This window comes from Hippocampus zosterae, chromosome 4 (assembly GCF_025434085.1).
Source record: "Hippocampus zosterae strain Florida chromosome 4, ASM2543408v3, whole genome shotgun sequence".
Lineage (NCBI taxonomy): Eukaryota > Metazoa > Chordata > Actinopteri > Syngnathiformes > Syngnathidae > Hippocampus > Hippocampus zosterae.
Window position 1 is genome coordinate 19615352 of NC_067454.1, and position 27460 is coordinate 19642811.

General features: G+C 41.6%; 3 protein-coding genes across 4 annotated transcripts in view; 2 read left to right on the forward strand and 1 right to left on the reverse strand.

Moving 5' to 3' along the window:
• The first annotated feature begins 438 nt into the window (after positions 1-438).
• Positions 439-18028, forward strand: tmem39a (transmembrane protein 39A). 2 transcript variants are annotated; one of them, XM_052063189.1, is made up of 9 exons: positions 439-758; positions 8339-8530; positions 10209-10431; positions 11268-11351; positions 12197-12351; positions 13060-13417; positions 13504-13691; positions 13767-13887; positions 15837-18028. In XM_052063189.1, exons 2-9 carry the CDS (start codon positions 8418-8420, stop codon positions 16071-16073), a joined length of 1479 nt encoding a protein of 492 aa, XP_051919149.1. In that variant the 5' UTR covers positions 439-758; positions 8339-8417; the 3' UTR covers positions 16074-18028. The 2 variants fall into 2 exon arrangements, with proteins under 2 accessions (XP_051919149.1, XP_051919150.1); XM_052063190.1 differs by having other exon boundaries at positions 439-749.
• A 972-nt stretch (positions 18029-19000) lies between these two features.
• Positions 19001-25442, reverse strand: LOC127599335 (serine protease 23-like). Its single transcript, XM_052063237.1, has 2 exons — positions 25188-25442; positions 19001-22581 (listed from the first exon to the last, which is right to left on the reverse strand). The coding sequence occupies exons 1-2, from the start codon at positions 25211-25213 to the stop codon at positions 21408-21410; spliced, it is 1200 nt and encodes a 399-aa protein (XP_051919197.1). The 5' UTR covers positions 25214-25442; the 3' UTR covers positions 19001-21407.
• Positions 25358-27460, forward strand: part of LOC127599299 (interleukin-18 receptor 1-like) — a 34752-nt gene continuing 32649 nt past the window's right edge. Inside the window, exon 1 of the mRNA XM_052063177.1 lies at positions 25358-25484. The gene's annotated coding sequence lies outside the window, so the exon portion shown is untranslated. The remainder of the gene's footprint in view (positions 25485-27460) is intronic.

Here is a 27460-nt window from a genome sequence, read left to right on the forward strand (position 1 = left end):
GAATGCTCAATTACACAACTGGTATGTTTTTTCTGTAGCATATTCAATCAAAACGAACGTTCATCTGCACGGACTGAGAATCCACCACTCAGGTTTTTTGTGTGCTCTGGTACTTTCGAATTCAAGTTAATCGATGACGTTATTGTTTTATTTTCAGCACCGCATAGCCATCCCAACCCTAACATGGAGAGTTAGGATTTTACATTCTACTTCGTACGACAATAAATTTCAGAGTATATACTTTATTACTTGCTTTGAATCGAGCCTCTCCAAATATTTGTACTACAGAATAAAAATAGCTTAGCTTTCCGATTACCATCATATAATCGCCATTAAAATACAATAGTAGCTCGAAGCTCTCATCACAAACGGTGCATAAGTGTACAAAAATTAAACGCAGTTGCTTTTGTTCACTACAGTACTGTGCATGATTCATGTCGCACATTGATGACGTCCTACAGAGGCCGTGCTGGCTTGCCACGTCGGTCTCTGTGAAATGCATTTACACAGTTGTTCTTCGCAGGTTTGTGCTGAACTTTTTGGGAAAAAGAGGCGTTTTCATCCTAACGCAGACTAACCGAGCACCGCACCCGCTTCTTCGGAACCACCGTACTCCATCTCCACGGAGCTGCATTTGGTCGCGTTGGAGTAAAAAAAAAAAAGAGAGGAGGAATGCTCGGTTTCGTTTGGACTCGTCCGGCTGGAAGCCACACAAGTGACTGATGCATCCTCGTTCACTTCACCCTCCCGTATGTCGTGTGAGTAAAATGTGACTGTACAGCGCTTTAACTGTTCCATATGGGTGTTTCAGACACACACACACACACACACACACACACACACACGTCCACACATTTGAAGCTAATTTTTTTTGCTAAAGTTCCGAACTCAACTGGCGTCTAAAAGAAGAGCACGCTGCCTGGTGTCATTATTGAGAAACGCCAGGTTTAGTTAGTGCTCTTCACAGCAGTGTTATCAACATGAAATCGGATCACGTTTGTTTCGGTTTTAAGCATGCATATTATGCAAAACGTAAAGGGTTGAAGTATGAAGAAATCGCAAACTAGTCCCATGCAATATTAGTTCCCGTTTTCTCCAGTGAAACGTTTCTCCTTTTGTTTGCGTGTTTTCAATTGACTGATTTGGCCATCAAATGCTTGAAATCAGTGGGGTTTTTTTTTACATCAAGGATCAGTTCATAAAATATGTAGCTATCAAAGTGCTATCAGAATGGGGAACATATAAGTACTGCAGTGAAGTAGGCCAAGTGTTGACCAAAGATGAGTCAGAACGTTTACTCCTAAAAAGTATACCTGTACATTAGCATTTAAGTTACTGTAATATCATGCATATTTGAAAATTAACTCTACTTACATACAGTATAGGGGGTGAATTACTTCAACGTAATGCACCGAAAACTGATATTAAAAGTGCATTTCAATTCATGTGTAAAACAAACAGTTCTTAAACGTGAATCATTCATATCAACCGTCTTCGCCAGAGTTCCCCAAATTGCCAGCCGTTTTTAATTTTCACCAGTCTTTCAAGACCCAAAGAATACTGTGTCCTGGACAATATAATCACCAAACAGACCAAAACAAAGAGTAGACTCTCTTCCGTCATAAAAAAGGGGGTTTCTTGTTAGGCATGTTCCAATCAGTCCTAAAATACATCTTCTAATCATCCATGAATTATGATCAGTTGATACCTATTCCGATAATGATCATATGGATTAGGTGCATAGTTTCCAATTTTAGAGCTGCACACTCACAATGAATTTAATAATGGAGACATCTGTCAATTATATTCATATTAATTAAGAAATCAGATTACAGAAAGAAAATTACATCCAAATTTCCATCCCCTTATTGTACAAAAACAAGACATTATTTAAAATTGAAGGAGCAGAAACTGCAAATACATATACAGTTTTATGATTTAGTTACTGGTTTGCTCTGTAAAAAGCAGTGCCAAGGAAATGTACAGCGGACGCTACACTGCTTACAGGTTTGTCTCTCGTTGACTGCAAAATGAGCTGATCACGATTGGCAGCCCACCAATCGGAGCACAACTAGTGTATAGTGTTTTTCATTCTTTAGTAATCAGCAATAAAACATGTCTTGGTTTCACAAAAAAAAATTGTGAGCATTTGACCAATTTGAATAAGAGGAGGAAACAAGCTATTTGTGTGAAACAAACGTGTGAAGAAGAACCGTGGCTTTGTAATATTTATGCTTTTGTGACAACTCAAAGTATGAAGAAACACGGACAAGACTGTGAGAGGGCTTTGATGGTAAAACCTTTTATTTGCAGATATCTGTATACACCTAACCACCGCGCCGTAAGCGATGCTGGCTCCCCACATGACTCGTTGAATGCAGGTGGCCTTTCTCCATGCCATTCCTCAGTTTCACAATGAACTGCATCGTCACACACACGTTCGTCTACCTACCAGCGTTCTAAATTAACTTTTTTGAGCACCAGCCAATGTTGCAGGTGACTCTCCAAAGTCAGCAGCCAATCTGAATTTCCACCACCTTTTTTTTGTAATTACAGGTACCTGTAGCACCACTGTTTTTGTCTACCTCCCTAATCACTACCTCTGTTCGCACAGCCAATGGGCATATTAAACATTATTGCATAGCTTTACGGCACAATATTTATTTGAAATGTAGCTGTCACTACCAGGGGTACAAATGACAGCGTAGAGTTGGGTATACAGTCGTCACAAGTAGGCCTGTCAGGATAATACCGATATGGACTTGAAATGAACTTGATCAGTGGACATTTACCTTGTGTCGTTTGCATATGTATTCAACATGCATTCGTGCTGCTTCTTCCCTGTCTTGTTAGTCACATTGCTCATGGCTGTGGGAGGAACCACTCACACTCACATGTACACAACCACGGTGGAATGACGTCCGCCAGGAACTTAAAGACCGGTGACCATTACCAGATATTTGTTTCGAGTGCTGTAATTTACAAGACCAGCGTGCAGAGTTGGTGTCTCCCCAATGCAAGATCGCTGGTGGATAGAGATCTGGCGATGGGGAGTGAACAGCTCGCTTGAAATTGCAACACATTCAAACTCATCATTCTATGTGCATCTTATTGTATAACTTAAAAATTAATTGATATATAAATCAGCACCAAACAAAACTATTTAAAAAAAAAAGTTTGATGACTGAAATCAGAAGCGTGTCTCAATTTAGTCAAAATTCGAGTGAGTTTGGAACATGGATGGATGGATGTACTTGGTGTCAAATCTGGCCTGAATAGCAACAGTTGGATGCACAGGCGGATTTGTATACATTTTGCCACCCAATAGAATAATAGTTGATGTTTCTGGCTACACTGCTGGCATATGTAGAAAAAAAAACCCCGATTTCTGATGATTAAAACGTTATAATACAGATGCTGTGAAAATATTTCCTGTGCTCATTCTTTCACTTGTAACCTAACCGTAGACTACTCGATAAGCAGTGAAAATTGCCCAAAAAACTAAATGTGGATTTCAGTCATTCCAGCCTTGTTCAACCGGGTGAAAGAGGACATTTTGAAGGCTAGAGGACATCTCATTTTACTCTTGACACTACAGATAGTATGTGGTTGGATGTGTTGTGTTAATATTTGTTGACGTGCATTTTTTAACATAGACCGAGTCTTTTTTCTTTTTTTTTTTGGTTCAACATTTATAAATGTTTATATTATTTTTGAGAAACGACAGATAATTGCTTTTAAAAAGGATGTAGAATAATTATTTTTGCCCTAATATTCTCACTGAATTAATGGCATTCAAAAAAGTTTCTGGGGAAACTATATTGTACTGAAATATTTATTATGACAGGCCAATGTATAAGTCACAGGCATATATTGTCTACCCTCCCCCCAAAACAACGAATGTTTTGTCATCTGTCCTGTAAAGCACTTTGTTACTGCTGCAGCTGTTGTGCAAGCGCTATATAAATAAAAAATGACTTGAGTTGAGTGGAGCTACTGCAGCTTACGGAGTTGAGTTGTGCATTCGCTGTGTGCTTGTACAACTCAGTGGTCGTCCTTTGTTTTGTACTATTCTGACTCTATTAATATTCTTTTTTTTTTATCTCATCGCTTTTTTATATTTTACATTTTGTTGATTATCCTCCTTTCCTAAACATTGCACATGTTACAGACCCAACCAGTAACTGAATCATAATTGGGGAGGGGGACGGGGGGTATAAGTAGCTACCCAGCAGTATCCAGAGGCGTAAATCCAGGTCCAGCAAGTAAAAACCCTGGTTGGGCTTTAGCCACAGGGTACTTCTGCTGTGAGCCCTGTTTATCGCGGTGTTTATGTTCCAAAAAGAAATCCGGTGAAATCTGTGCAGTAGTCAGCTTTATTTTTGACAATTATTATAAAATACTGTACGATAGGGGAAAAAAATATATAAAAGTTTTCTTATAAATAACTATGATAATTTTTAGAAATACCATAAAATAATTCTCATAGTCAGTCCAGGGTTGGACCCATTGTGTATTTCACAGTTCCTCTGGCTTTGCCTCTACTCCGCCGAAGTGACTTTTTCTACTCAAGGCTGTGGTGCGGGTGTCTTTCTCCAAGAAGAAAAGTTAGTTCTGGGTAATTGTTGGGACATATCTTCTTTTTTAATTCTTCTCATTCAAAGTTTGTTTCCCTGCAATTCACTCATGGTAAGGGCAAAGAATGGGAATCTGGAGCTCCGGGAGAAGTTTAAAACGGTACACGTCCGTACGATAGTTTCTGCACTTAACACGCTGTAAAAGTGCAACCCTTGCCTCCACGTCAAATCTCTACTTAGGTCGGCAGTGATTTCTTTTTCACAAACCTTTATAGCTGTTGCTCATCATGGTGTGCGTGTGTGTGTGTGTGTGTGCGCGCGCGCGTGTGTGCATGCGCGCGTCTGCGTGCGTGCGTGTGTGTGCAGGCCTGAGGATTTCAGAAATTCACAGAAACCGTTTTTCGGTTCCGTTGGATCACCTAATGGGAAACCAAAGTCACTAATTTTGGGTTCCGTGAACGTTCACCATGGGAACCCATTTTTCTATTTTGACTGATATTCATAATAAAGAATTCTGATATTCAGAAGTATAATATTTAAAGGGTAAATGTTTGAAAACTATGCACTAAGAATGAACCTAATTACCTCAGCAGCTCTGTACTCCAGGTTTATTCAATAAAATAAATGGATCAAAATATGTTAACACTTAGGGCGGCTTGGTGGCCCATTGGTTTGCGCGTTGACCTCACAGTGCAGTGGTACCGGGTTCAATTCCAGCTCCGGCTTCCCTGTGTGGAGTTTGCATGTTCTCCCTGGACCTGCGTGGGTTTTCTCCGGGTACTCCGGTTTCCTCCCACATTCCAAAAGCATGCGTGGCAGGTTAATGGAACAATTGAAATTGTCCCTCGGTGTGAGTGTGGACGTGGATGGTTGTTCGTCTCTGTGTGCCCTGCGATTGGCTGGCAACCGCTTCAGGGTGTCCCCCGCCTACTGCCCGAAGACGGCTGGGATAAGCTGCAGCACCCCTGCGACCCTCGTGAGGATAAGCGAATCTGAAAATGAATGAATGAATGTTAACACTTTTATTGTACTCTTATGGCATCATGAATACAGCATACAACAATATCAGAGTATACTTTTTCCAGTCTCACACTGCAAAGATTAATTTACTGGTAATCATGAATATATCAATTACTGTGAAATACTATGGCCATCAGAACCATATATGGACACAACACTTCGGTCCTGGCTATATATCATGGGCCACAAGTAAACCTGACACTATTAACATGATTATGCCTGTGCGTGTGCGTGCGTGCGTGTGTACTTTTTATGTAAATAAACATATCAATGGCTACTCGCCCCTTTATTAATAAAAAAGCATGTAATAGTACCGGTAATTGAATGATTAAAATTGTGATGAATCTTTGAAAATAAATAACCTTATTACTATATCTAGTCATATCGTATTGACATGGCTTGACGTCCTCTTTGCAACCCCAAGCCGACGCACTGTGTAATCTTCTCTCAATTTGACCTAAGAATCTACCATACGTCATCGTTAGGCCTTACTGACAGTTATTACTACACCTTGTGACTAATGTTTTATTCATAAAGTTACCATGTCTACAACTAGTAAATTATAGAATGACTAAGACTGTTTCATCATATTTTTTCACAGTGAGTAGCCTTTAGAGCTAATGACCAACTTTAATACTTTCCTCGGAATCCTGCCTCCCGTCGAATCTCTCTTTTGTGTTTTGTGCGTACATCACGCGTGAGCTTAGTGATGCGCCTTTCTTCAGGGTGTCCCCTGCCTACTGCCCGAAGATGGCATTCCCATTTCTTAAATGTCAGAAGTAAAACACCGATCTGTGTTTTTTTTCTTCGCTGCCATCTCAATCCATCATTGGTGTGCTGAGACCCCCATACACTTTCTCAGCTAGCGGACTAAAATAGCAACCTGCATGTGCACATAAAAATTCCTGCCACCCACACCCCACCACTTAACAAAACAAAAGTGAAATCGAAGAAAAACACTCTCCCCAAACCACAAACCCACATACAGGCACAACGAAATCATGAAAGGTGAACGAGGTTTCACCTTTACCTGCCGGTTGAGTAGAAGCACCTGTGGTTAGAGTCCAAACTGTGGCAAGGTTTTTACTTTCTAGACCGGGACTCGACACCTCTGGATGCTACTGTATGGAAGTGTGTGTTTTTTAAAATGCATTCATGAGACAATTGACAAAAATAATTAATCAAGAGATTAATCAATGATTCAAATAATTGTTGGTGAGCAACTCTAACACTGAAAAATGTGCAGCTAATCCATTTGATCGGGATCAGTATCCCTACGTTGAATCTCAAGGGGGGAAAAAACTGAAAGCCTTAATTTGAAAAGTAATTTGTGACTCTTGACTGCTTGATTTTTTTAAAAATGTTTTTTTCATGAAACAAATCTTTGGCATAGCAGTCAATGAACATGACACCTTGTGACTTGCCGTATTTTTTGGACCATGAGGCGCATTTATTCATCTTCCGAGCCGCTTGATCCTCACTAGGGTCGCGGGGGGTGCTGGAGCCTATCCCAGCTGTCTTCGGGCAGTAGGCGGGGGACACCCTGAATCGGTTGCCAGCCAATCGCAGGGCACACAGAAACAAACAACCATTCGCACTCACACCCACACCCAGGGACAATTTAGAGTGTTCAATCAGCCTGCCACGCATGTTTTTTGGAATGTGGGAGGAAACCGGAGCACCCGGAGAAAACCCACGCAGGCCCGGGGAGAACATGCAAACTCCACACAGGGAGGCCGGAGCTGGAATCGAACCCGGTACGTCTGCACTGTGAAGCCGACGTGCTAACCACTGGACTACCGGGCCGCCTGAGGCGCATTTAAAACCATTAAATTTTCTCATGTCAGTTTTTCAAATTGTCATCTTTAATTTAAATTCTTTCCCCCTACGCTCGCGTTGTCCTTCTCATCCCCCATCTAATCACTATCCCATGTTTTCATCATAGTAAACTAGAACTACTTCCTTCTTCGGTGTCTTAGAATCATGGGAAATGTAGTCCTAATATCGAGATGGACCATAACTGCTTTTTTTCCCCCACCGATACAATAACCAATAACTTCCTGATTCTCCAAAGAGATGCTGATCTTTTTTTGTGTGTTACAAATTAAGACTGGGTGCTGATTCACGATGCGATGGACATGTGATCAATATCAATGTAAAAGGCATTTGGTAAAATGTTCGATCACGGAGCAGAACCCGGCCGGCAGTGTGCATGTTGGCGACAGAGAGTACAATATAGATATGGGTTTATTCCAATCACACAACAGGATAATTTTGCAGACAAGCGTGTTTTGAGCGCAGCCGATTCCAGTTGCTTAACCAATGAACAAATATGTGTGCATGCGGTGTACTCACACGGAAAAGAAATACATTTCCTGTAACTTCATTCAAAAAATTGACCAGTTGACATAGTACAACATTTGCACTAATATTATAGGCCAGCTCTCCCAAATGTAAAAAAAACAAAACAAAACTGACATCAGAACGCTGTTGAACTGTCACCCAAGATAGCATTTCGCATCACCCAAAGTAATAACACAACCACCGCTCAACAGATTAGCTAGCTATCCATGTTCAAACGTTTTTTCCATCTATCAAGGGATCCTCTTCTCTTCTCTTTTCACTGCAATTTTGGTGATGTACTATTTGATTTAAAGGGGAAGTCAACTCCAAACTTTTCTTTGCACGAATATGTTTTCTGCAGCCCCACAAGTCTAAACATGACATTCTGATTATTACAGTGGCCTCAGCGTGTATGGTCGCTCATTAAGGAGCAAGGGGGAGTCCCAGCGTCCGAGGTTGCCACGGTAACCGGCGACCATGCCAGGGGGTCGCAGGGGTCCCAGCAGACAGCAGTTGAGCCGCTCTGCCCTGCCCTCCCTGCAAACTCTTGTTGGAGGCAACCTGGGCAATGGTACTGGCCTCAGAAACAGGTATGCCATGACCAACACTGTTAACGACATTCGCAAGCAAAGCAGAGAAGAAAAAAGTAGCTTCCAAAAATGACTACACTGACAGCATTGAAAACAAACATTTAAAAGTAAAGAAGAATATGTTGCCTTTTTGAAATAACTACCATAATATCCGCACTATAGAGTGCACCTCAATATAAGCTTCACGCACCCATGACATTTTAAAGGAAAAAACGTTTTGTACACACATAAGCCGAACCCGTCTGTTAGCCGTAGGTGCCCGCATTGTAACAGGAGATATTTAAAAGAAGGATGGTACACAGAAAGCGTTTTCAAAGTTTTAATAACATAACTTTTCTTTCCAAATAGTGCCTGTAACCCGGCATCACCACGGCAGTAAAACAGCACTAACAGGGCTGGTTTAAAATAAACATAATAAAATAAAAGTCACTGTTCGCCGTTGAGTAATGTTTTTTTCTTCCTATGGAAAAAAACCCTTCCTTGCTGTAACACTCGGTCAGTCATTCCTTCATTAGGCTTTCTTCCATCTACGCTTTCGTGTCAACTTTTACGACAATGTCTTTTGGGAGGTTTGTTTTTTTTTTCTTAGTCGATGCAGTGCAGCACTGTGATGGATGATAGCGTCTTCCTCGACACGTATATATCAACTTGTCTCACTCTTACCTTTTATCCTCGAGCGCTCCCTTGTGGCCATTAGAAAAATCGAAATCCAAAGTGCAATCACATTCGTAAATGAATGGCTTCTGGTTGTTGAAATGTAAATGACATCATAACATCTCCTCAGCTGGCGGTTAACCTGGCCGATCTTTGATCCACTTTTCTCCAGATTGTCACTACGTTTCTCCATTTTCTGTTATCCCTTCTATTATTTTCTTCTCTTTTCCTTCTTACCGCTATTTTTTATTTGTCTTCTTCGTGCTACCGCTATTTTTATTTTTTTATCCTTAGTGGCAGGGGTTCACTTTGGCCTGGGGAGTCAAGTTCAGCATTCGCTTCATTGATATCTGGCCCCATATAGCGTCATGAATGGGTATAATGTCTAGACCCCGAATATAAGACGCCCTCCACTTTTTCAGTCTTATTTCAAGACTTATTTCAATGCAAAAAACACCGTATTCATATTCGGGCCAATACGGTATAGGCTGCTTCATTAAATAAGCCGCAGAGTGGAAAGCGTGTGTCAAAAGTCTGGATATTTAGTCTGGAAATTACGGTAAAATATTTTTTTTCTTTTTAATGTTTAAAATACCTTAATCAAAGGTTTGGGTGGGGGAATGGGGTAAACAAAGTTTTAAACCTGGATTTAAAAGCATTTACACTCCCAAGCCCTGCCGTTTCAATCATATCTTTTGTTTGTCTGTGTGCACACAATTTACTCGCCTACATAAATTAGGAACAAGTTCAAAACATAAAAGGCAATAGACAGCAGGATGTGATGAGGTATTTAGGTGAAAACTGTTATGTGGACGCTATGTGGAGTTTTCCTGCAGCCTTTGTTCTGTCCAACTGTAAAAAAAAAAAAAAGAGTTGACTCTGATGCATAGGTTTTGTGTGTGTGTGTGTGTGTGTGTGTGTGTGTGTGTGTGTGTGTGTGTGTGTGTGTGTGTGTGTGTGTGTGTGTGTGTGTGTGTGTGTGTGTGTGTGTGTGTGTGTTTTGGGGTGGGGGTGGGGGCTTTAGGAACAGTAGCTCCTTGGGACTGTCTGCACCACCTATCTCAGCCGTAGTAACGCCAGAGCCCGTCCGCCACTCGAAGATTCCTCTGCTGCCATTGGACAGCAGCCTGTTGTTTGAGTTCCTGCTCTTTCTCTATCTACTGGTGGCCTTGTTTGTCCAGTATGTCAACATCTACAGGACAGTTTGGTGGTACCCATACAGCCAGCCACCCACCTCTACCTCACTCGTAAGCGCACACGCACAGGCACACACTTTTTTGGAAGCACCAAGTATGAGAGCGTTACCTCAAAAGTAAAAACTAAACTTGATTGTCGACACAATGACAACGATTATTGGTTCATGTTTTTTTTCGGGGTGGGTGTTTTTAATACCACTTTTTTTCCAGACCGAAAACAGTACGAGTACTCAACTCTTGATTCCTCACATATCCCGGTACCAAGAAACCGATATTGACAGTACATTTAATACATAAAATTTATCTCAAACCGATGACAGATCATTTTAAAGTAAGACCTATTGTTTATTTCTGACGAAAGACAGAAGAGTCACTCTCAATACACACTTCAAGTCAAAAATAAAACAAACAATTCACTCAGATTTAAGCCTCATTTGTAAAAAATAAAGCAGACTATTCCCTTAGTTTTAGTCTTTGTTTAAAGAAAATAATGTGTAAAATAATACAGGTTCAACTGTTAACTGTATGACAGCTAGATCTGTCTTTCTGTATGTATGCATGCGCAATAACTGCTTTAGACACTGCATAGTTGAGAGTTTGTTTATCAAGTTATAGTAAAATTGACACATAAACGAACGAAAACTACCGGCATTTGTTGGTAAAAAAAAGTGCTGGAACATTGAACAGTCGGACACTCAAAGGTTGACAGAAGGGCAATCCCGAAATTGCTGTGTACAGAATTCTGTGCATTTCAGGTTCATTCCAGAATGACACCGGAAATCCCCAAATTGTTGCAATCAAGTCCGTGTTTGCCTGATCCCTTTTTGACATCGTGCAAGAAAAAATGCTTCTTGTCTCTCATTTGTCCGTTGTTTGTTAACCTGCAGAGCTTCCATCTAATGGATTACCACCTGGCTATCTTCATCACAGTCATGCTGGCCAGGAGACTTGTTTGGACAATAGTTTCAGAGGTGAACTCACTTTTTTTTTCCCCTTCCCAGCGAGCCAACTTGAAGTGCACTAGTACCTTGACTAACAGGTGTAATTTGTTCCCTCACCATTTTCGTCATGAATGAAAATGCCTTGAGCCCCCCCATCCCTAAAAAAAAAACCCACCAACATTATTGGCCAACATAGGCATATGGCAAACATAAGGGAATACAATAGAATGTAAAGAAATAAACTGGCCTTCCCTTACTACTTTTTTTCACTTCACTCATATGCAATTTAATCTTCATAGTTTTAAGGTTGTTTATATTTTTTTTGTTTTCTTTTACGCGATGCTTAACTCGCTTTGAGCAGCGTGTTGATCTTTACATGGACAAAAATCCACAGCTTCAAAATGGTTTTAATGCCCTTTAACCTTCATCGATTCCTTCAGCACAGTCCCTAACTCAACTCAACTCAGGATTATGAACAACACCTGTAGCTGTAACAGTGCATAAAAATGCAGTGGTTTTACGTAAATATGCATACCGGTAGGTATACAGCATTAGACTTATGTAGGTAATTCAGAGAAGTATGACACTCGTACTGCTTTGCAAAGTCAACTACACGCATACCTTGCTCGTTATTGGGTGATTTCATATTTTAATTCAATGTGTGCTTCATTGAGTGCTTTTTCCATAGACATCAGGATTTTAAAAAATAAATTTAAAAAAAAGGACACGCACAACAAGTCAAATTGTGAGCACAAGTCACAATAGAGACCACTACACTTACTGTGAATGAATCGCATGAATTGTTGATGGCCAAATGTTGTGATGAATCCATATGATCTCATCAATACGTTGCCTTTTTTCCTACTTCTGTCCAGCTATCTCAGAGCAGCAGGGGATCGCCGCTCTGCTATTTGGTTTTGATTGCAGCAAGACTGTGTCTGCTCACCATCTGTTGTTGGGTGCTGTGCTGGACGCTGGTCAACCTTTGCAAGAACCACTCTGTTCTCAACCTCCTCTTCCTGGGATACCCGTGAGTGTTTAGTACTGACTTTTTTTTTGTAAAGCTTTGTCCAATAAATGTGGAGTGCTCAAACAGCTTCTTGGAAAGCTGTTTGAGCACTCCGCTTTTCTCCCGCATTCCAGAAACATGCATGGCAAATTCATGTGGTGTGATTGTGAGCGCGAATGGCTGTTTGTCCTCTATGTGTGCCCAGCAATTTGCTGGCAACTAGTTCAGGGTGTCCCACGCCTATTGCCCGAAGCCAGCTGGAATAGGCTCCGGCACACGCCACGACCTTTGTGAGGATAAGCAGATTAGAAAATGGACGGCTGGATGGACAGTCTGAACATTTGTTTTTCCTGTCAGACCTAGGACTGTTCTTCAATCAAAATCACAAATACAAAGTAAACATGTATGGGTTTTTTTGGGGGGTGGGGGGGGGGGGGTGGCGCGGGTCAACTTGCTTTCATCCGTCCTTCCACGTAAAGCCACTTCAAAACTCTTCATTTTGATCAGGCTCAACTAAACCATAAGTAAACCTATCCATTCTCATGATAAATGTATTTTGACTTTTAGTTATTTTTATTTGTCTTTTTTATTTTGTCTGTTTTAATGTTTTGCCCATACTTCATATATTTTCCTATCCTATTATGCCCATAGGCTGATGTCGAGGCTTTCACATACGTCACATTAGGATGTACGACAACGATGACTTTGTACCCCTTTTCCTGTTTTTAGGTTTGGTGTGTATGTCCCGCTCTGCTGTTTCCACCAGGAAGGACCGAAGAGCCAAACGTCAACAGCCGACTGCGACTACCCATCCGAGCACCAGCAAGCGGACCTATCGGACGCTCCCCTCTTTCGACCCCGGGATTTCCTCTTCTTGTTACGAGAAAACCTCAGAGAACAGTTTTCCACACCGCAGCACATGCCCACGCACACCTGCCCGCCGCACACGCACATTCACACGCCTGAGCTGATTCGATCCGAGGTGGAGGAGCTCAAGAGCGACTTTAATCGGCGGATTAAGGAAGTGCTGTTCAACTCGCTGTTCAGTGCTTATTATGTTGCCTTCTTGCCTCTCTGCTTTGTGAGGGTAGGTTCTCCCCTCTGCCTTGTTTGAATGCATCGTTGCGTTTTCATTGTGTCTTTCAAAGTAAGAAGACACTTGTTTTTTCCTAGAGCACCCAATACTATGACATGCGCTGGTCTTGTGAGCATCTAATCATGGTGTGGATCAATGCCTTTGTGATGCTGATGAGTCAGCTGCTGCCCCCGAACTACTGTGACCTGCTTCATCGCTCTGCGGCCCACCTGGGCCGATGGCAGAAGCTGGAACACGGATCCTACAGCAACACACCTCAGCATTTGTAAGTGACCCTCTCTGTCCCGTGGTTCTTAAGCTTCAAGATTCATGGATTTCCCCCCCACCCGCCTCTCCTCAGATGGTCAGAGCAGACGGTTTGGCCTCAAGGGGTGTTGGTACGACACAGCCGCTGTCTGTATAAAGCAATTGGACCGTATAATGTTGCTTTGCCCTCCGATGTTTCGCATGCAAGATTTTATGTGAGTATGTACACTCATAAATCATAGTAACTTGTTAATGATTCCCTTGACCGATCAAGGGTTGCACCAGAGCTAGTAGTGAAACTAATGAGTTCAAACACAAAAGCCGACAGTCGCCGTTTGACAAAAATTTAAGCCACACGTACGTTGTACTCACAGACATTCAATAGTAAAACCAACTGCGACCTAAAATTTGATTTAAAAAACCAACATGTTCCGTATACGTTTTACTGTAGCTAGTGTCATCCGCATTGAAGCTAATTATGAGCCTACACATACTGGATTGAAATCAAGTACTCCTCACTTGCGTCTTTCAACTTGCCTGCACCTGCGATTTATCATTAACGTGCTGGCAATGTAGCGCTCATTGTGCTCACAAGGCCAACTGTATTTTCTGTGCTTAATTGCATGAAACAGTCGAGGAGAGAGAATGTCATGAAACTCATCGATGAGATTGGTTTGAGTGACAGATTATATGAGGAAACCGACCGAGTCAGGATCAGTGAGCAAATAGAAAATAGATGGATGGATGTGAGCGGTTCAGAAAATAGATGGATGGATGTCTGGTTTTGCAGTTAAATGACGTCAAAACACATAAATTCTATTGTTTAGAAAATGGACAGAGCCCAAGCAGTCGTAAGGCGATGCAGAATATATTTGACACCTGAACGAATTAGAATGGGACCAAACACACTTGTTCTTTCACAGCTTGATGGCTGCCAAAGAATATGGCCAAATACCAGCAAAAACAGAAAAATCAGCAGTTTGCCTTACTCAGCAAACTGCAGTTAGTGCAGAGTAAGGCAGCAAGGTTTGCTCTCCAGTGACCATTTAGAACCAACATCAACACTGTACACTCCAATTTAGGATGTTGAAAAGTTGGACGTTCAAATGACAGCTGCACTGCTCCTCTCAACATACGATAAGATATCCTTTATTCGTCCCATGAAACAGTCTACAATTAAAAACTCCTTCATGGAGGTACAATCGGCGAAAAGACAATTTAGAGTCATGTACATATGTCACGCGACAGGTAACACCAGGCCGGTTCTCACTTCCAAAACCAAAAACAAATCACTTGAAGTAAACAGTTGACTACAGAGAAATCCAAACATGGAATACGTTGCCTCTGTCAATGACCACACTGACATGGAAATCGATATTCAAAAGTCAAACAAGGAAACATCTGGTAAAGAAACTGTAGGCTGTGCTCAAGGAAACTTTTAATGTTTGTAACATTATGACATAATAGAATGTAGCGCTTAGTACATATTGCTTTTATTCAAATGCATTTTCTTTTCTTAATTCATCCTGTTTTTATATTTTCTTTCTAAATTAATGTTTTTAAATTCATGTACTGTGTTTGTAGAATCCCCACAGCTAACTAACAAACTAAACAAAACAGAGATCTCTTTTAAATACTTTTTTCCCTGAATTGGGGTCACAAAGGTTCATTCATATTTAAGTTGACATCCTTAATATGTAAATAAAATTACTTTTCAACTTTAAATTGCATATTTCAATGTTCCCCTGCTATTTACAGAGAATAGGAACGATCCCTGCCACAAAAATCACAAATCTGCAATTGGCACCGGCACTTTAAAGGGGATGTCAAACCCCCAAATTTTCCTTACAAGAATACGTTCTATGCAGCCCCAGTGGTATTGTGATTAATATTACCTGTGTGGAATTTGAATTGAGCTGTAAAATTCACCCGTTTTTGTCTATGTCAGGGGCGGCCATTTTGCCACTTGCTATTGACTGAAAATGACATCACAGTTACTCAGGTATTGACCAATCATGGCTCAGCCTCAGAATAAAGGTGAGCTGTGATTGGTCATCACCTGAGCTCAGAGCAACTGTGAGGTCATTTTATTTGTGGACCTTTCAACCAGAATGCTGACTTGTGTGCTTGACGTTTGACCTTGTTCTCTCTTTTGGTGTTACAGTTTCTCTTCCACAAGCCATTGCGGATCCTGAACCTGCTTATTTGGATCGAGACCAGCGTGGTTCTGTATCAGTTGTACTCGCTGTTCCTCTCTGAGCGCTGGAACCACACTCTCTCTCTGGGCCTGATTCTTTTCTGCAACTACTATGTCCTTTTCAAGCTGCTCAGAGACCGCATAGTGCTGGGCAAAGCCTACTCCTACCCTCTAACCGGTAGTTTGGGCTTAAAGTCGCAGTAAAAGACATCCTCGACGTCCATCGCGTGTGTGAGGTGGGTTAAGATTGGGAGACCAGAGGGGGTGTTCGGCGCTCACAATTGGAGGGTAAGGGACAGAAAAACAAACTCCTAATCGTCTTTTGATATGGTTATATTTTTAATGCAATGTTTATATAAGCCTATTTAAAAGAATATTTTATTTTGTATACTATTTCAAGTTACGCCGGGCATTACCACGCTGACCACATTAGCATGTCGCGTTATGTTGTCGCAAAAAGGGGGAGGAGTTTCACCAAAGATGTCAAAGTGGCCACGCAGCCACATGGCCTCGCCCCGATTGGCCTGAACTTCTAACCCTCAAACCACAAACAATATTGGATGACAAAAGATGCAGCCCTTTTCAAGGAAAAGTCCCGGCGTTGTTTTCTGCCGATAATCAATTCGCTTTAAATCGTCATCAACTACTGAGCAGCAGTCAGCAACAGCCACTTAGCACTGCGACGAGAGCGTTTTCGAAGGGTACGGGCAGTTGCTGGGTAACCGGCAGAGTGTTTATTTTTCGTCTCCAGTGTGGATAGACAGTGTTGGTGCCAATTTACATTACCCTCAAAAAGTTGAGTTTCCAGGTGAAAGGTTAGAATTAACCTAAAATGCACTATAACCTTTTCTGATCAACTTTGGCCTGCTTTTAATTATTGAGTTCACATGTATACTTGTTCAAATTTGAATACTTTCTCCACAGCTTGCTGTGTTCTAACAAGTGTTGCACAGCAAAATTGACACTGTGTTTTCCCAAGGGCTTCTACGTCTATACCTCTCTGTGATTCCTCCAGTCTCTTTAGCAGTTCCAACCTGCTGACTGACACACTCAGGTCAGTGGCCACTTCCCTCTCAGATCTTGTTTGATCAACGGGGTGTGATATTGATGTCATGACATGAACTGCGTGAAAAGGACTATTTACCAATTTAAAGTGAACCAGGAAATCAAATTGTGGATCAAACACCTGTTGTGAATTTTGCCGTTCAGCTCCATGTTAGGCCCACTGACAGTCATGCTAACATTTTTGCGACCGAAATAACGTTTAAACGTGCCGACATGCAGCCAGCCGGCGTCAGGCCATACCAATAAGGTATTGACAGTCTCACTAGCATCAAACAGGATCTCCAAAACCGTCAAGTTTCAGGAGAACAAAAAACAGCTTGCATTTTCAAAGAGAAACAGACATTTTCAACACATCAGACTGGTTAGTAATGTTTTAAAAATAAGGCCCACGCGGCAAGGCAACAATAGGATCGATTTGTAGAAAAAGTATGAAATTGAAGTTTGGCTGTCTCTCCGCCTGATTGTGACAATATAAAAATTGTTTTAAAATAATACTTAACACTATTTACAATCTGGAATACACCTGTGTGTGAGAGACTGGCCAAAATGCAGTTAATGGTGCTTTTATTGCTAAAAAGCAACATACACACACACCATGATTTCTTGCCAATAGACATTGAACAGGCTGAAATGTGCATTCAAAAATTTCGAGTTTACGTTCACCTCCAAAGGTTATAGTGCATTTTCAGTTGAACCTGAACATTTTGTGAGTAGTACGTGCTAAGATGCCTTAGTTTTATCGTCCCATCAAGAGAGATTTTGCTACTCAAGACCTTTTGGTACTTCTCACTGCGCCGACAAAACCTGCATGCTCCTCCTCATTTAATCTGCGCCTGTGTTACGTATTCTTTTGGGCTTCCGGAGTGGACATGCGCTTGTTTGTCATCAGGGGCCGTGACCACCCCCCACGCCCCTCTTCACCCATGGCATGCAAGCCTCACAGCTGCGCTGTTTTTCCTTCTTTTGGCCTGAAGTTGTTGCTACATCTCTTAAATTCACCTGCCATCGGCTTCTGAATTGCTTTCCAAATCGGCCCCATGTTTGTAAGAACAAGATTGACGAAAATAAAACCTCATTTTCTATTTTGAATGTCATTTTCAAAGGGATGTTAAATGACGTGAGTGCTTTTTGACATGAGAGTTTTGGAAGTCATCCACACCCGCCTGTTTCATTACCACTTCATGCATTGTCGGCAGTTCACTTCTTACCGCTTCGCCTTGCCTGCTGCCTTTTTTTTTTCCTCAAGTCAATCTCCTTCATCCACTCTGATGCCTTAGGTTGCCTCCTTTTTCAAGCACATTCACATCCGCTGACAGAGCATGTCTTTTGCGGTTCATTTAAATAGTTTGCCATGGCCTGAATGAAAGATAAACTTTCATCAAGCATATGGCATCTAATCTATTCAGTCAAGGTTCAGGATGAGTGAGGCTCAGGAGGAAGAGCCTCTTGGTGCCTTGTAGTTTTGCGTTTGCTCTTGAGTGCAGTTGGCTGGCGTCAACTTGAATGTAGCAAGTGTCTCCAGAAGGTGGTGCTGTTGCTTTGAATGAAATTCCTCATGGACGACACCTGCCGTTATCGAGTAAAGCCGTGATGGGGAAACGGCGTTTGCCTTTTGATTTATTTGTTCATCCCACTTAAGTGCTTGCTCAAACAACACATTCGTCTGCTTTTGTTGGATTGCTAAATGGCCCTCAGGATGAAGCGGAGCTGAGGTTTCGAGCTTCGGAAAGTATTTGGAATGAATTTCCTTTTCAATTTCTGACCAATGGGTCTCTAGCTTACGAAATTGAACAGATTGAGGTGAGCCTAAAACGGAAGCCGCTGTCGATGAAACTTCAATTTCAGTTTAGTTTTCTCTCACATGTCCCAGCATGCAGTTTTCCTTTTTGTGGATCACGTCACAGTTGCAGAAGTTTAAGGAGCTGGTCCTCAGATTTCGGGCTTTTTACAGTTTTCATTTCACCCTGAACATTTTTTTTGGGGGGGGGGGGGCATCCGAAATAAAACATGATGTTGAAATGAACACAATGTGTATTTGTATAAATGACTCAGAATCTGCGCAGATAAAGAAAGATCTCCGAAGCATTTTTATTTAGTTATACATTTCTGGAGTACAGTAATGCAATTTAACAATGGTTATTGAAACAAAGTGTTTAAAAAAAAAGCCATTCGTCATGTATTGCTATTCCCCCAGAGGGAGCAAAAACATTCAATGAAGGTTTCCGACAGATCACGTGTAATATAGTCGATATTCAACATGCCCCCCGCCTCCCCAAAAAATAGACAGAATGTTTTGTATTTGAGGTGGGGGGGGGGGGGGGGTTGGGCGTGACAGTAAGTGATAACACTGAAAGACAATTCTGCACAATAGCAACACAGCAATATTCTAAAGATTTGATTTAGCAGACATAATAGAATAGATCATGCTTGTAAAGAACTTACTTTGGCCCTTAAAAAGAATATAATTAGCGATAAGAATCAATCAAATGGCACCTTTGGTAGCTCACTTGTACATTCATCAAAAAAGTAGATCAGTAGAAAAAGTTCAAACAGTGCAATCACACTTCAAGAGTAATTGTCCCAGTCCTGCGATTCAGTTTTTATATCGTCGCTGTCATGCAAAATCAGTGCATCTCCAAAATCACGTCTTTTAAGAGGACGAAGGGTGGGAAAGCCATGCTATTCGTTTACTCGCTTTGTTAAAGTGGATAAACCTTTCCCTTGCTATTTAGTTAATTACCACAACACCTCCAAATCATGTTGGATCACTAATTGACCATAATAATCATTTAAAAAATACTTATCTATGACACCCACTGATAAAATAAAACAGTTGAACACGTCCCAGTGCCAGCTGTTCACATTGAAGTCTCCATTGACTGTAGGTCAACCGCCTGACCAGAAAGTCATTAATTCTCCAAAAATGCAAACGCCTGTCCATACATCATCTTCCCCAACTCCTTTCTTAAAGATCTTTGTAGCATGAGGGATTTAACAAAATAAAGCGAGGAACTGACTAAGCAATGTTGTAGGTGAAAGTTTGTGGAAGCACTTACCTTTGTGCCTGACCAAGTCCTTTTGCACGTAAGCATGACAACTACCTATTTAATAAAATTTATAAAAACCTCACTCAAAGGTATCTTCACCTATACTGTGCATTACTGTAAATAAACATCCGGAATTCTAGACTTTCAAACTTGTGGTGATATAATGGGTGAACGGATCCCGCTGACTGAGGAAAGGCCTTTTACCACACTGCTCAGACATTCCAAGCTCTTGAGAGAGTGAATTTGCTCTCAAAACTATTTTCAATACTTGAAATTGGTCAACAACAGTGGTCAACAAAAGAACACATTTTACTACATTTGAAAAAAAAATCAGAGATGCATGTTAACTGTCAGATTTGTTTGCGCTGTTCCAAATATATTTTATAGTAATATAATAAAATATAGCACTCTAATATATTAATATTTATGAATTAAGGGTTAGGTTCAGAATTTTCTTTTTCTGAAAGTAGCCATAAGCTATAAATGACAAAGTATGTTAAAATCCACATTGTGCAAGCTTCTGTAAGTCAAACTTAAAAAATAAAAATGAAAATATCTTAAAAACCTGATGTGTTTTGGGAAAAAAAAGTTAATGTATTTTGGAAATCAGCACAACAAACCCATTTAGGGACACAAAGCAATATGTGATTAAAATCCTGTTGACAATTGTAACATGGAAAAATAGCACACATGAGGACTAATAAATTGTATCGATTTGTGAAAAAATATGAGAATGACCATCTTCCATCCATCTGCTATCAATACGTAATGCCACTTGCAGATCTCATCTACGCATGCATGAAAATCAAGTGCAAAAGAATAAGAGGCGACCAAACAAGCATGTATTACAGTACATCAGTGCATCCCTAACTACGGACAGGTGCACAGTGTGCCATGTTTAACTGGAATTGAGAGGCCGGAACGTCGGTGTAAAAAACATCTCTGTTCACTCTTTACCGACAAAAAAAAAAAAAAAAAATCCAAATGGACGAAAAAGATGGACTCATTGACCTTTTATTTTGTCAGTATCTTGAAACCGATCTGGAAAACCGGGAACAGGCCGAGGCTACTATCTACGCTACGCAATCTACCGGACAGCAAAACTAATGAGAGACGGGAGATGCGAGCAGCTCGAAAGAAATAGCTTTTTGTCATTTAAAGCGGGAAACGTTTCCACATTTGCTGGAAAAAGTCACCATCTGATGAGGCTGTGTTGAATGGGGGGGGGGGGGGGGTGTTTTGCTACCATTTTGTGGCATCTCACGACGACTACAAAACCCTTTTGGGTGGTCATCAATTATTGACGGATTTTTGATCTTCGCAGGGGTTCACTGTAGTATCTGTGACTTTTATTGACACTGTGCGTTTTGGAGATCATTTTTCGTCAGTGCTGTGAGCGGTGTTAACGCATCAACTATATACTTCCTCAGCCTTCCCGACAGTCCACAAAGTTGCCTTTTATCCAGTAACAGATCTGAGCGTATTTGAGAGGTGTGATTCTCACGGCGACATTAAATTCCTGAGACGCCCCTTGACGCTCCACCCACTGGTGCCCAGAAAACACACCGATCACCTTCCTCTCCCATCGCCGACGCCGCCCGTCCCACATTCGGGCGTAGACCCCCGACCCGCTGGCCCCCGGCTGGGCGTCGCAGTGCTGATAGAGCAGGTCTGACGTCTCCTCTCCGGCATGACAGAAACGATACACCAGCTGTCCCGGACGGTCGTTGTCGAACCCGGAGAAATGAACCCGTCGCCCGGGAAGCCTCTGAGATGGAGGACTCACACCCAAATTCATGTGACGCCGTTTGTGGGCTTTCTTGAGTTCTAAAAGCGCGTAGTCGTAGTCCATCCCGATGTCATTGGCATTGCCTTTAATCCATCCTTTTGGTACATGTGTGCGCTTGGCCCGGATCCACTGGAACTTCATCTTCTCTGACACGATTGGGCCGACGTTTGGCCCGCTCTCAACGTGGTTGCTCAAGTTGGAAATTGAAGAGCGTAGGTCCCGTTGTCTGGCTTTTAGAAAGCCCACTCTGAGCTTCTGAGCACCCTTCACATAGTTTTTACCGTCATGAACACAATGAGCGGCCGTTAGAACATGCCGGTCCCCGACGAGAGTACCAGAACATCCGGTGGACAGTTTGACAGCCACGGAAAAAGGATATTGAAGCACAAAGTTGTGCCCTGCAATGCTGTATCGCCCATCGTGACCAAAGATCTGACGCTTTCGTCTGGTATGTGACCGTTGGCCTTTCTCAGACGGCGCCAAGGAGTATGCGGGGCTTTTGTTGGACGCCAAGTTATAACCATAGAGCCCGACGGCGGTCTCAGTGAGTCGACCGTCTGAGTGAAGAGTCTCATAAGCCAGAAATTGCTCCAAGTCCCAGTAGCTAGGCAAAGGCGCTGTTTTGTGGCATTCTGGGTCACACGCGGAGCTGACGTTAAGGCGGGCTTGGGACAGGAAGCGTGGGGCCGGGCGACTCTCGCTTTGCTGTGGGAGGACCACGGGGACGCGTTGAAGAATCCACCGAGGTCGTGAGAAGGAGAAAGATGCTGGAAGCATGACAAGGAAGAGAAGGATGTGGATGGAGGGCAACCTGTGGATGGAGCAGAGGACGGCAGATGCACCGGAAAGATCAGTATAAGGACCTAATGTGAATCCCGATTCATCACGAGGGATTGAAGACCCACCTGTGATTGGTGAAAATGCACAATAGCGTGACAACTATGTATTATTTTTAAAAAACTGTTTACCCTAAGGCAAACTCTAAACTCTTTAAAAGACACCTCGTTTCACTTTCTTGCCATAAAGAAACTGGAGACAAACATATATCACACAAACATATATCACACCACTTTGAGAAATAGTGTGAAAGCCTCTTGCACAAATAAGATCCTCCAGTATACAAGTGTGTCACTTGTAGTTGAAGTAAAGTCTTAATCGAGCAGCAGAGATGATGAAACCAGAGAATTATAAAGCTTATATTTTAAAACCAAAAAGGTGACTCAAACCGTTTAATTTCCGTCGAACAAAAATCCACGAGCTTAATGTGAACACAATGCGAAACACTATTCAGGCTAACAGTAAAATAGCGCAGATGTTAAGAATAACCCTTGCTGTAAACCTTCAAACATCTGCCGCATCAGCACACACAGAACAGCAACACATAGAGGGCATACAGCATCTATTCTCTGCACTGTGGAAACAATGGGCCTCTTCAGATTCATTTGAAGGTCTTTCTTCCGTCATTCTTTTTGTCTGCAATGTTTAGGCCACCGATGATACTCATGAAGTTTACAGACTCTACGTGAAGAACCTCAAGCGTATGAAAGCTAAAGGAAATCTAAATTCAATACTTGTCATCATGCAAAGTTAGGAAAAGTGGAGTTGAATTCATTTTCAACAATGTCTTCATTCAAAAGGAAGCATCATCGCATCTCCCTTTGACCGACTGATGTTTGCCACAAAAGTGCCATAAATGTTGGGGGATTTGACTTCCTCAAGAGGCCCAATGATTATTACTGGAGCGAATCTCTAATCTTGGTTTAATAAAATAGTTTCGGATTTCAAAACAAATCGCTTTTCGAATAGCCTTCTGGAACGTATTATGGTCGAAAACTGAGGTATGTATGTGTGTATATACTGTTTATATATACACACATAATATAAGCCTTTTTCTTTAAAAAAATAATAATAAAAGGCATTTGAAAATCTCAAGCGTGGTATAGTGATGTATTTGAGCCCTTCTGACTGAGTGCATGAAAAACGCCCACGTTCCCGAAACTGGCATCATGGATTTAAAATTAACCTCATGGGAGCTGAGGGAGAGCGTTTCATCTGCGTCGGAATTTAGCAGCTGCAGACATGCACTGTATTTAATGAGCAAATATGTCACACGGGGCAAAGTTCAAGCCTTAAGAGGTTCGCATGGAAAATCCCCAAAGTGTCCTTTAGGGATTGGCCTTAAGTCTACAAAACTGCCTTAATAATATTTTCATGGGCTGAATATATTTAGGATGCATAGACGGAACCAGACTTGGATCTCACATACGCAACACTTTGTCACTCCGCTTCCCCTTCTTAAGTTAAGCACGTGACTTTGGGACCAAGATATACGGCAGAGTGTTGTCATTGGGACGGGGGCTTTGAACATGAATATAATTACATCAACCTCAATTAACATTTTTTGACTATGTGGCCACTTATTTTCAATAACACTTTTAATAACGTCAACATTAAGTATCTTATTTAAAAAGATAAACTTCTTAGTTTTCCTTTCTGCACATTTTGTAAATGTGTTAGCCATATAACAATCATTAACGGATTCATTTCAAAGCTCTAGCCTGAAGTCATGGGAAGTACTTCAATAGATTTTCAGGCGTCTGTGCCCGAGTATTTAGTCATCTGTACTTTACTCCCTACCTTTGAAACAGATCTGTTCTTTCTACTCCTTACTCAGTCAAAATGGGCTGTTCCCTTTTTTCATCCTCAGTGGATGACGACAAGATGTAAAAGAAAAGTTGTAAATGGAGAGAGGTGATGTCAACTGTGGTTGAGATCTCGGTTGATGCCGATTTGGGGTCTTATAAGGTGGGGAAAAAACATGAACCAGTGAGAGTTGACAAAACCGATGCAAAAGATTTGGAGAAGCAAGATATTCCCTGTCACTCCGAAGTTACAGGAGAGTATTTATACACGCACGGGTTCATTTTTCTGTTTTGTGAAATTATCAAAACACATCTTTCCTCTCTCGTATTTCATTGACAGTGAAAATGTATTTTTAAGGTTGCCCACACATAGCTTTTAGAGTCTCTACTTGTATTCACATTTACTTTAATATAACAGTTGAATCACTATGTCTGCTTTTACCAAAATGCTTTTGTTTTGACAAGTATAAGTGATATCTATCCCCAAGTACTTTTTTGTGCCTGTCGTATCTGTATTAGAAAAAGAGAACACAGAAAAATTTGAAAAATAGACACACATCCTTGTGGATGTGTGTCTGTCTGTCTAATCAATATGTACTTCTGTTTAAGTACAGGGTTTGAGTACTTTTAACCTCCTCTGCAGTCCAGCACAATGAGTCTTAAAGGTAACTTTGACAGGTGAACGATTTAGATTAGAGCAGATGCAATATAAGACACTTGAGTTGGACACACACGCACACACACACACACACACACACACACACACACTACTTACCGTGATGTTCCAGTGTGGGAGCACATCTTTCATTCAAGATGAATGCAGACCGTCCAAGGAGAAGTATTTGCAATTTATATCGTCAACTTTTGAGTGGTAGGAGAAGGACACGACGTCAGCGTACTAAGCCCGAACCGATGCATCGAGTCACCCCTTGACAGCGCGCAAGGATGTCCTGTGGGCTGCAACGTCGCGTCGGTGCACGCAGGAGGAGGAAGAAGTGGAGGTGGACGGGGGAGGTGGTCTCCCGCTGCGTGTCTGCCCCCACCGTCACATCTGCAGAAAGAAATTGTGCAGGTCAGTCACTTGTTAGACAAACGCACTCTGATCCGATGCGTGTAGAGGACGTTTCCGTGTACAAAACACAATAACATAAGCTTGTTGATTCTTGATTACAACCTCGATATCACATTCAAAATGTTAAATAAGTTCTTGATTTTGTCTTCCTTCTTTTATTACACACATTTTTACATGGATAGCTTGAACTTGTGTCCCTTCGCAGTCCCGCTACGAAAACCTTTTTAGCCATCTAATTTTAAAAAACGGCTACATGACTGCCTAAAAGATGCTATGAAGCTAATTGGTCTGACCATCAAGCCAGCCAAGTCGATCATGCCTCTATTTCATGCTTTATCAATTTTTTTTCAACAGTAGCTTCTTGGAGTGTCAGTAAAACCAATGCAACGTTGTGACTCGTTTAATCAGAAAAAAAGGCTATTTAATGTCAATTTTTTTTCTTTTTTTAATTTTGTGAAGTTTGGTCTATTCTTGAGCAGTTAGCATAGCAACTAGCGCAGATAGCGTGCAAGTCTACTTTTCAGCAAAAACTTTGTCACTTGCACTCCTGCTACTGTTATTAAAGTCATGAAAATATTTACCTCAATGGATTTTAATCAACAATAGTTTTTAAATGTGTTTTTCAGGTGCCCGAGTCTCTGTAACAGGGTTGCAACAAATACAGTAAAAGGGCATTTTCTTTTCACTCAGAAATTTCACTGAAAAACTTCACTTTTGTGAGAAGTACAGCCCGGGTGAGGCGGGGTACACACGCTCTTGACTGGTCGCCAACCAAGGCAAGGCACATATAGACCATTCACACTTGCTTTCACCTGTATGGATGATTCGGTTTTCAGTTCACCTTACATGTGTGCATTTGGACTGTGGGAGGAAACTGGACTCCTCAACATTCAAGTTTTCCATGTTAAAAAACAAACAAACAAACAAAAAAAAAACGATTATGTCGAACTTTGTGGAACTTCCCCAACCTCGTTTGTGTTTTCGCCTTGCTTACCGAGTTAAAATGCATGTTGGATTCATTTTGTTGTCTAACATGGTCATTTGAGGGGTTTTATGGTGAACTTGTCACTGATTACATCTCCTATGTAGGGTGGACCTGCTGGCTCAAACACTGGCCTCAATAACCCGCAGCCCCTCCCATCCCACAACACAGTAACAATTCACACACACACACACACACAGATACACACAGAGTTCTGAAAGTGATTTTGGGACAAGAGGTCCTGCCAGTTCCTCATCCTCTCATCAGCTCTAAGCTTCAGACGTCATATGTGCAAGATATAGTTGAAGATTTTTGAAGTGGAAGGGAAGTGTGGTTTCATAAACATGGAGCGCTCCGTGCTTGTGGGAAAGAGTTTTGTGCTTGAGATGGTTATGAAAGAACCTGTGTGTTTGGCTGTGCCCACTGTTGTCAGGGAGACCCACATTCCCCGGACTACTGTCTATGTTAATTGTTAAATTCCACCCACTCTCATGCTTCTGGCCCCTGACACAATCAAACAAGTATGGACATCCTCGTGTACTATACTTCAGTGTGCTGTCTTTACTTCCTTCTCCACAGCATTTCGTTTTCCCCATTTTTGTGCCTCTCATATTATCAATTCTTTCTCGCCTTACTGTCCCCGAAGGCTACAAAACAGCTGTTTGGCTCACGCAGGTCACCACAAAGGGCCTTAAGAAGTTCTTTGCTGTGAAATGTTTGGAAACTTGGGCCAAGTCTCCGGGCGAGTCCAAGAGAAAGTACAACCCAAGTCCCTTTCATATACAACTTTTAATTCCTCATGATGAAAAGTAAACACTGTCAACTGATATTAAACACAACCAACGGAAGATGCTAATTTATAGCTTTGTTTGGTCATTGTGGAAACTTATTGGTGTACCGTGCAGTTTTTTTGTTTTCTAAAATCTTCCTTGTCCACTGAAAAGCATGTTCTGTGTTTCAGAAAAGCGAGTAGTACGCCCCTCTCATTTCTATT